Raw genomic sequence first — 10,000 nt, forward strand, 5'->3', positions numbered from 1 at the left:
CGCACACACACATATAAAGAGACACACACACACGCACATCACGCACACAAACACGCATACACATATAAACCCAAGCACACATGCACACGCATAGACATATAAACACACACACACACGTATGCACACACTCACACACACTGTGTGTGTACTGTCGTGCGTGTGTGCGTGTGTGTTTGGTTAAGTGTCGGGGCACTGGAGTGTGGTAGAGTTGAGACACACACACACACAAAAACCCACACATACACACACACACACACACACACACACACACACACACACACACACACACACACACACACACACACACACACACACACACACACTCACACACACACACCATCTTAAAGGGAATCGCAAAGACAAGTGTGGCTGTACTGTAGAACTTGCCACCAGACTGTTAAAGTCCTCCTATTGGCTCACCAGATGTAAATCTATCCCCCTGTGACTCCCAGAGTGGGCGTGTCCACCGTCAGTCTACATACGGTTGGACACGCCCGCTTGTGACGTCACAAAAGGATACATTTTGAAACGTTTAGTGCCAGCGGATCGACCGCACGCCTGGTGGTGAAATAGGGGCGCTTTAAATCATGATCGAATGGGCGAGTCTTTGTGACCTCCCCTTGTCATGGGCGTGTCCGATCTCCTCTAAGCCACGCCCCCACATGGGTCAGAAGAGCGTGCACGTTGCGCGGGGGTGGACCGACCCGAGGTTCGAACGGTGGTGGCCGGCAGTTCTTAGCGTTTGTTTTGAGGTGCGGGATCCCCCGGAGGGGAGGGGTTAACGGCCGGTGGAACCGCCGGGGTGGAGTCGCTTGATCTCAACGCAGACCGATGCACAACGCAGACCCGTCATCGCCTCAGGGCTCCAACGCTCTCCCCGGGGCTCCACGGTGCTAGCTCCACCCCTCCGAGCATCCCCGACACACCGAAACAAACCACCCGCAGAATGTGGAACTGACCTTACACTGGGTCTTGGTAGCTGCATGGAGGTCCTTGGTTTGAGTCGCTGGATGTCCCCACGCATGGACAGTATGTCTTCCACTCTGTTACCTACTCTGTTATCTCCTCGTCAGCCTGGCCACTAGTGAGCTGGGCTCTTGTTTCTGCATCCCAGGTTTGTTTTCTCTTCTTTGAGGTCCTACGTCTAACACCTATGCATCTACAGTGTATTTACCTATACACCTTTACACCTGTTCATCTATAAATCTATAATATATGTTCATCTATACATCTATACCTCCGTTCACTCAGGAAGGTAGCTTGTCTGTGGCGTGTATTCTATGCTTGCCTTCACATAGAACACCTACATTCAATAGCCTAGCCGCGAAGCCTTTTCCCCTCTCTTGTGGTGCACTGCACGGTTTAGAGCTGCACGCTTACTCATGCTAACTTGAATGCTAACTCACAACGGCATGCTAACATCGTGCATGCGCGTGTCAATGCTTCAGTCTCGTCCATGTGTCTGCGTGCCTGCGTGTCTGCGTGTGAGTTTCTGTGTGTGCGCCAACACTACAAAAAAACATCTACTTATGCTCTATATTGTGTGTTTGTGTTTACAAGAGTGCGTTCATGTGTCTATAGATATGTGTGTGCGTGTGTGTGTGTGTGTGTGTGTCATTGCCTTCTAATCAGCCAACAGCTAAACAGCTTTGTCGTAATTTAATGGAGAATGGCATTACTGGAGGAACCAGCTCTAAAACGATCTCCAAAACCCTGCAGGTCACTCAGTTGAGTTGCAGGTAATCCATTGGTCCTAAGGCCCAGAATCCGATTTGGGTTAGCTCTACGATTGGTCTTCCTCCCCCTGACTTGCTGACCAGTAATGCCTGACCAGTCTCAGCCAATCCTCAGCCATCTTCATGTCACTGTATCTCAAAACATCCAATCCCTCTCTCTCTCCTTCTGTCCATCCCTTGTTTGTGCTCTTCCTCCCCTCCCAACCCCGTTCACCTCCCTCTTCCTCCTTCCTCGGTCTTCCTTAACTCACCCACCACTTCCATCTCTTTCTCTGTCTCTCTCTCTTTCAACCCACATTATCACAACATCACAACAAACCAATTAACACGGAGAACAGAAGAAGGCAGCCAACGGGAAGCCGGTCCCCACTAAGGCCGCCCCGGTCAAAGCCAAACCTGCTGCGGTCAAGGCGGCCAAAGCCAACGCCGCTAAGGTGGTGGTCAAGCCTCCGATGCCGACCAAGGCTGCGAAACCCGCAGTGGTCAAGCCGTCCAAAGCCAAGCCCACTGCCGTGGAGGTGCTCCTCGCAAAGATCAGACCCACCGCGGCCGCAGCCAAGAAGTCCACCGCCGAGAAGAAGTTGAAGGCCGAGGGGAAGGCTAAAGCTAACGCTAACGGCAAGGCGGTCGTCACCAAAGCCACAAGCAGCACCAAGGTGTCCAACGGGAACGGCAAGGTGATGGTGGAGAAGAAGGTGGTGAAAACCGTGGTAGAGAAGAAGGTCAACGGGCTAGCCAAGGCTAACGGTAAAGCTGCCGCGGTGAAGACCAAGGCCACCGCCGCCGCCGCCGCCAACAAGAAGGCTAACGGCGCCGCGAAACCCGCCAAAACCGAGACCGCCACGAAGACCAAGGTCACTAAAGTCCAGAAGGCCGTGGTCAGCGCAACCAAGTCCGCCGCGACCAAGGCCCCGACCCCCAAACCGACCAACGCCCCCAAAGCCCAGACCCCCAAGGCCACCAAGGCAGCGGCCCCCAAGACCAGCCACGTCACCAAGGTGACCACCATCGTCACCAAGGTCCCCGTGGTCAAGACCACCATGAAGAGCTTCCTGCAGAGCAGCGCCACGAAGAGGACCGCCACCTCGCTGCCCGTGCTGCCGACCACGTCCAACGCCGTCCGCTCCAAACCCACCGTCGACCTGGACAACGTCAAGTCCCTCCACAAGCCCTTCCCGCCCTTCGGGAAGACGGCCCTGAGCGGCACCGGGCTCCCGGCGAAGAGGCCCACCAGCGGTTACCAACAGGTACAACAGGATGGCCCAGGGCCGGTGTGTTTCCCTCTGTTGCCTAGGTTACGCAGGCCCCATCCCGGAGAGGCCCCCAGCATCAGGACCAGAGTCCAGATACGCATCCTCCTCTCATTCAAAGGCATTCCCTTTACATTCTCACCAATTAGTATGAGAGGAAAACGCTTCAATGTTTCAGTGACTTCAGAGGAACCTGAGTAACATTGATTAGAAATTAGCCAAGCAAAAGCGGCAAGGAACAGCCCCCTCGATGGTGAACCATCTGGGGATGTAAGGTAGCCTTAGCAGGTGGGCGAATGTCCTGAGCACCTGTCTCATACAGTCATCACTAGGCAAGGCTGACCCCAGTTCGTTCCATTATTCCCACAAATCAATCCCGTCCAACCACTGCACCGGAGGGCCAGACCTGCAGCGGTCACGTCTTTGAAGATCTTCTGGGATTGCTGTTCTAGAGCCACCCATGACCAGCGTACTCCACACACACACACACACACCACACAGGCTCTGCATCATCTCCCACTCTGTCTCTTCTCTCCTGAGTATCTGTGTTCTCTCATCTGTCTCGTTCATATATAGATGTGTCCTATCTATATATCATATTCTGCATCCAATATGAACGACGCAGCCTCACAGAAGCCGCCGGTCAGTCCTTAAGCAAGGCGAGGGTCGCAGTTCAATCGGAGGGTTCAAACCGCTGTCTCCGTCAGCGGTGTTAAAACAAGGGGTCTCCGTTCGAGACCCTCCTCCCAGACGGATTGAACTCCCTGTTCTGTGAGGCGGCCGAGTCGGGCGGCCGCTGGACCTCCAGGTCTCTGGTGGGGGCTAAACATCCCAAACATCAGCCTGTCGGGTCGCCGTGGGCTCATCGGCTCGCGATGAGGTCACAGGGGGCTACGACGAGGGCTGCGATGTCGTGATGTCATCGGCCCGTGATGAGGTTGTGATGTCGTGATGATGGTTATGAAGTCACGAGGTCACGGGTGAGGCTATGATGATGTCACGGGGATGGCTAGGCTCCGGGGGCCGGAGGTGGGCGGCGGCCTGATCTGTATCTGCTGCGGCATCGGGGCCGCCGCGAAGCCAGTGGTGGTCAACGATACAACTGAGGACATTTCATGAAAGTGGTCTCGATGTCTCCCTAAATCGGGCCGACGGCCTGATTTATAGACATCAAGAGATGTTGCTGAAATTTCCTTAGTAAAACCCTGAAAATGTGCGTTACCAGTTAAAAAGCCAACACTGGGAACCCACTATTTTAGTGATGTGTTTCACTTTCTCTTTTAACTGCCCACATCACCTTTTGAACTCACCACTTTCTTCCGATCAAATCTGCTTACTTCCTCCCTCCTCCCCACCACTTCCTGACTACCTTGACCAATCAGGATGTTGATACTGAGTATTCCGACGCTGGCCCCGCCCCCAGTGAGACGGAGTATTTGTATGAGGAGGTCGCGGTGCAGCCGGAGGGTGAGCTGACCGGAGAAGAAGTGAGCGCCGTGCAGGTAAAGAGGGACCCAGAATGCACTGCCTGAACACCCGCTCCATGGAGGCGGGCCCAAACTTGAACTCCACATCCAATCAGAAAACAGCCGGTCCCGCAGAACCGTTACTTTGGCTTTTTGATCGATTTGTATAGATTTGTTTCGTTCTTCTTTTGTTACCTTAGTAAGATTTATTTGAGCTATTTCTTTGTTTAGCTATACCTTTTGAAGATACAGATTTAGTTCTGTTGAGTTGATTTAAATGTAGTTTCCCCAAGTGGTCAATTCGTTCATGCGTTTAGTTTGTCCGATCGGCATTCCGGACTTCCATCTCGCTGGAATGAAGCAGAAATTAAGTTGGTACAATTAATCAATAGAAGAAGACTTCCGAAATATGGGCCTGGTTCTGCCTTTAAGGAACCTTTAAGGAACCCTTAAGGAATCTTTAAGGTTTGGAGGTGAGCCTCTTTTCTGTTCTTCAACAAAGTAACATACCTCTCATAACATAACGTTCATAACACTACGTTCATAACACTACGTTCATAACATTCCGTTCATAACATACCGTTCATATCATAACATCCATAACATAACACCCCCCGTCCCAACACCTCTCCTAACACTTCCTACCGGGGTTCTCGCGTGATCCCAGACCACGCACCCCTGTCCTCCAGAACAACGTAGGGTATTCCTCCAGTTTCTGTCATCACATCCCCTGACCAGCCTCCCGTTCTGCCTAACAACAAAGACCTGAGTTCTGGGTGCGTTTGCCCCGAACACGAACCCGGGTCTTTTGAGAAGTGACGCTGCAGGGGTGAGATGTATACAAACTCTGTGATACCAGGAGCGAATACTTTACCTGATTTTTCAACAACAAACCGTTTAGAATACACAAGCAGCTCTGGGGGCGCACTCCCTGTGACAGCCAGGAGACAGATGAGCTTCAGGGTCTCAGCGGTATGTGGGATGGAGACGGTGATCTCAGCCAGGCCTGTTCACTCTATATTTATTGTTCAGGGTAAGTAAGTAGAAGCGAACGTAGCAGCTTCACATCGACCTTGTTCACAAAGCTAAGTGGCTGCAGACGCCGCCGCCCTGCGTTGCAGTTTCCTTTTGAACGGCGGTCAAACCTTTCAGCTCAGTTTGAAGTTCTTCACCCGCCCTGTGCAAGGTTTCAAACTGAACTGCAATGGAGTTAGGAACTGACAAGGCGGTGCGGTCGCCCGAGCTTTGATGGAAACTATGTCACTCATCATTAGATACCATGCCTAATGGTACCAAGGTGACGTTAGAGTAGACCCATGGATGCTTTGGTCGACTGTGTCTTAATGAAGAGAAGGTAAGTTCCCTCTCCTCATCACTAGCGCCCCTTTCATGCTTGGTTTTTCTCTCCTATCATTTCCATCCCTCCTTCACTCCCTCCCCCATCCCATAATTCATCCATCCTCCCCCTTCCACCTTCACCCACTCATTCTCACCCTCATCCCCGCTCACCCCCTCATTCTCATCCCTCCATCCCCTCATCCCCCCTCATCCCTCCATCCCCTCATCCCCCCTCATCCCCCCTCATCCCCCCTCATCCCCCCTCATCCCTCCATCCCCCCTCATCCCCCCTCATCCCCCCTCATCCCCCCTCATCCCCCCTCATCCCCCCTCATCCCCCCTCATCCCCTCATCCCCCCTCATCCCCTCATCCCCCCTCATCCCCACCCTCATCTCCTCCATCATTCCCAACCTCCCACCCTCCCCCAAACCTCGGCTGTCCCCCGCCCTCCCTCCACCCTCCCCCAAACCTCGGCCGCCCCCCCTAACCCCGCCCCCCACCAAGGTGGAGCAGAGCGTGGCGGGGGAGGAGGAGCTCCACGGCACCAAGGCGGGCGGCGAGGAGGTGCTGGAGCAGGAGCTGTTCACAGAGGAGTATGTGACGGGCGAGGCGGGCCCCAGGGAGTACGACTACTCCTACAGGGACTACGGCGAGGCGCTGCCCGAGAGCCACGGCGGCGGCGCCGACCTGGGCGGCATGGGCCCCGCCCTGTCCGCCGCCACGGACCAGGGAGGCGTAAGTCACGGGCGGCCGTACATCTGAACCCCCCCAACCGCTTCAACCGGCCCCGCCCCCGGTCCGAGGCTCCGCCCACTTGGTGCGGGGTTCCTTCAATCTGCCTCGTTGTTACGCTGGTTGGTTGGTTGATCCGCGGTGTGTCCGGGTTACCCCGGCACGCCTGGTCTATTGATGGTGACCGTAGTCGTTCAATCAATCAATCAATCAATCAATCAATCAATCAATCAATCAATCAATCAATCAATCAATCAATCAATCAATCAATCAATCAATCAATCAATCAATCAATCAATCAACCAACCCCAGAGGAATGGTGTGATTTGAAGGAACCTCCGGTCCAATGGCAGCCCGGATCTGACGAGTGTGTCATTGGTTGAAACGGGATGTAGCCTGTGCTGAGTGGTAAGCTTGCCCTAGCTTAGCACTCAGCGCTAGCATCAAGTGCTACATACTGTAGAAAGGCGTTTCAAGGCACAACAAGGGGCCTTGTTTGCACTGAAATGACGTTTCTCTGTGTATGGCTGAATGGAACGTTGCTAGGAAACCGCGGTGAGGTAATAGACTTAAGGCAGACGTCATTGGTTACTGGACCGAGTCATGTGACTGACCCCGGGCCTATCAGGTTTTCAGTTGGGTATTAATCATTGCAAACTAAAGTAGAATACAGAACATTTCCCTAATGCATGGTTTCTTTTGCAGTAAATTGATTTTGTAAATGCTGGTTAAACATGTCTGCATGTGAATTTTTATCGTCAAGTAAATTCCAGGACAGGAATATACCTCAACGTGTAAGTGTGTGTGTTATCACACATGTGTCTTATGTGTGAGTTCTGTTTATCGAAAGTACCTTGTCTTCTGTGAACCCTGTACTGTGTATATTGTACTGTGTGGTCGTGTTGTGTGCCACAATATATGACCTTGTATAATAACACCTGTGGGCACTATGTGTGTGTGTACATTGTGTACTGTGTGTAGTCTACATGTAATGTACTTTATACTGACTGTGATGTGTTGTTGGCTACATATCTGTTTTCCTCAGGCCGCTGTTCGAGCCCAGAAAGGAGAAAAAGGAGAACATGCTGTTCTAGAGCCTGTGAGTGACCACTTCCAGTTTAGGCTGCAGGCCACTTCCTGTTAGACTGCTGACCACTTCCTGTTAGACTGCTGACCACTTTCTGTTATACTGCTGACCACTTCCTGTTAGACTGCTGACCACTTTCTGTTAGACTGCTGGCCATTTCCTGTTAGACTGCTGACCACTTTCTGTTAGACTGCTGGCCATTTCCTGTTAGACTGCTGACCACTTCCTGTTAGACTGCTGACCACTTGCTGTTAGACTGCTGACCACTTGCTGTTAGACTGCTGACCACTTCCTGTTAGACTGCTGACCACTTCCTGTTAGACTGCTGACCACTTCCTGTTAGACTTCTCACAACGTCCTGTCTCAGGCTATAGACATATGGCCGTTCATGAGTGGTCAATGGTCTCTGGCTAAAGGCGTATGACGGTCACTAGAGGTTCTGCGTGTCAGCAGACCTAAAGTTGAAACGTAATTCTCTGTTCTCCTCCTGCAGGGTATGCTGATCGAGGGACCTCCTGGATCAGAGGGTCCTGCTGTAAGTTCTACCCCAAGATACCTCCAACTAGTACTACCAAAGATACCCCCTAGACTACTAGTACTACCAAAGATACCTCCTATCCTACTAGTACTTCCAAAGATACCCCCTAGACCACTAGTACTACCAAAGATACTCCCTAGACTACTAATACTACCAAAGATACCTCATAAACTACGAGTACCACCAAAGATTCATCCTATCCTACTAGTACTACCGAGATACATCCTAAACTACTAGTACTACCAAACTCCTTCTAGTACTACCAAACTCCTACTAGTACTCCCAACGATACCTCCTATCCTACCTGTCACTACCTCTAGAAGGTTCCTGATCTAGAATAATAGTGCACCCAGAGGTCACGTGGGAGAGTGCATATGAATCCTTCCCTCCTGTTCTTCCTCCAGGGTCTTCCCGGTCCCTCCGGCTCCTCCGGGCCTCCCGGCTCCGTAGGAGATCCTGGCGAGAGGGTGAGTGATGTTCTCCGCCCGGTCCACATCTGGCTGGGCCTCCTCTGCGCTTCTGGAAAAAACATGAGCTGGCAGATTAGCTCCTCTTTGACGTGCCTCCTCCCCGTCCGTCTCCCAGGGTCTGACTGGGAGGGCGGGGCTCTCTGGAGCTGATGGTCTCCCTGGACCTCCTGGTACCTCCGTCATGCTGCCCGTGAGTCTCCTTTCACCACTGAGCCTCTTAGACCTGGAGGACCAGGTCCTACCTCGATCTTGTATTGACTTGTCCCTGGGTACAAGCTAACAGCTGTTGATGATTTCATTGTGACGTTGTGTGGATCATGGTGATGTCATGTTGGTCGTTGTGATGTCATGTTGGTCGTTGTGATGTCATGGTGTTCATGGTGATGTCATGTTGGTCGTTGTGATGTCATGGTGTTCATGGTGATGTCATGTTGGTCGTTGTGATGTCATGGTGTTCATGGTGATGTCATGTTGGTCGTTGTGATGTCATGGTGTTCATGGTGATGTCATGTTGGTCGTTGTGATGTCATGTTGGTCGTTGTAATGTCATGGTGTTCAAGGTGATGTCATCTTTCTGTCATGGTTGGCATACTAAATATGCTGCATTGGGAAGTGGGTCATTCCCCAGCTCAGTGGTGGTCCTCATTAGTAACTTGCTAATGTCTCGTTAATAACTCTTTATTATCTTGTTAATAACTCGTTAGTATATCTCGTTAGTAACTTGCTAGGGTGTCGTTGATAACTCTTCATTATCTTGTTAATAACTCGCTAGCAGTTTGTTAATAACTCGTTAGTAGTTTGTTAATAACTCGTTAGTATCTTGTTGATAACTCATTAGTAGTTTGTTAATAACTCGTTAGTATCTTGTTGATAACTCATTAGTAGTTTGTTAATAACTCGTTAGTATCTTGTTGATGACTCGTTGGTATCTCGTTGAGACGTCCTAGGTTCCTCATCATGTGATTGTTTGTCCTGCTGCAGTTCCGCTTCGGCCAGAGTGGAGGATCTAAGGGACCCTCGGTGTCAGCTCAGGAAGCTCAGGCCGCGGCCATCTTGTCTCAGGCCAGGGTAAGTCGACTCCGCCTTCATCAGCGTGTTAACAGCTAGCATGTCTGTTAGCATCATACATCTACGTGGCTGGGTAGACCGAGAGGCTTGGGTCAAACCACGTCGAGACAATCATATGTTCTGCTGAATGAAGTAAAAGGTGACAAACTGAGTAGCAAAACAAGACACCGCTTTCAACACAAAACAATTCAAAAGGGACACGTTCTTTCAAGAATACTGAACACAAGCACACAGACTTGAAGTAGAATGAATGGACGTGTCTCATCATTAATCTCAGTGGTATCTCTTGAGTAGTGTCAGGGACAGCCTGCCTG

The 10,000-nt window shown here is 51.5% G+C and overlaps 1 protein-coding gene across 3 annotated transcripts in view; it reads left to right on the top strand.

Annotated features, from left to right (window-relative positions):
- Positions 1-10,000, top strand: part of LOC130375580 (collagen alpha-1(V) chain-like) — a 55,570-nt gene that overhangs the window by 16,118 nt on the left and 29,452 nt on the right. The window contains exons 6-13 of one of the 3 annotated variants that reach the window (XM_056582587.1): positions 2,075-2,983; positions 4,369-4,488; positions 6,296-6,526; positions 7,569-7,622; positions 8,104-8,145; positions 8,553-8,615; positions 8,734-8,808; positions 9,600-9,686. In XM_056582587.1, coding sequence (XP_056438562.1) covers positions 2,075-2,983; positions 4,369-4,488; positions 6,296-6,526; positions 7,569-7,622; positions 8,104-8,145; positions 8,553-8,615; positions 8,734-8,808; positions 9,600-9,686 — 1,581 coding nt within the window. The remainder of the gene's footprint in view (positions 1-2,074; positions 2,984-4,368; positions 4,489-6,295; positions 6,527-7,568; positions 7,623-8,103; positions 8,146-8,552; positions 8,616-8,733; positions 8,809-9,599; positions 9,687-10,000) is intronic. The other 2 variants (XM_056582589.1, XM_056582590.1) reach the window with 2 other exon arrangements.

Source organism: Gadus chalcogrammus, chromosome 22 (assembly GCF_026213295.1).
Source record: "Gadus chalcogrammus isolate NIFS_2021 chromosome 22, NIFS_Gcha_1.0, whole genome shotgun sequence".
Classification (NCBI taxonomy): domain Eukaryota; kingdom Metazoa; phylum Chordata; class Actinopteri; order Gadiformes; family Gadidae; genus Gadus; species Gadus chalcogrammus.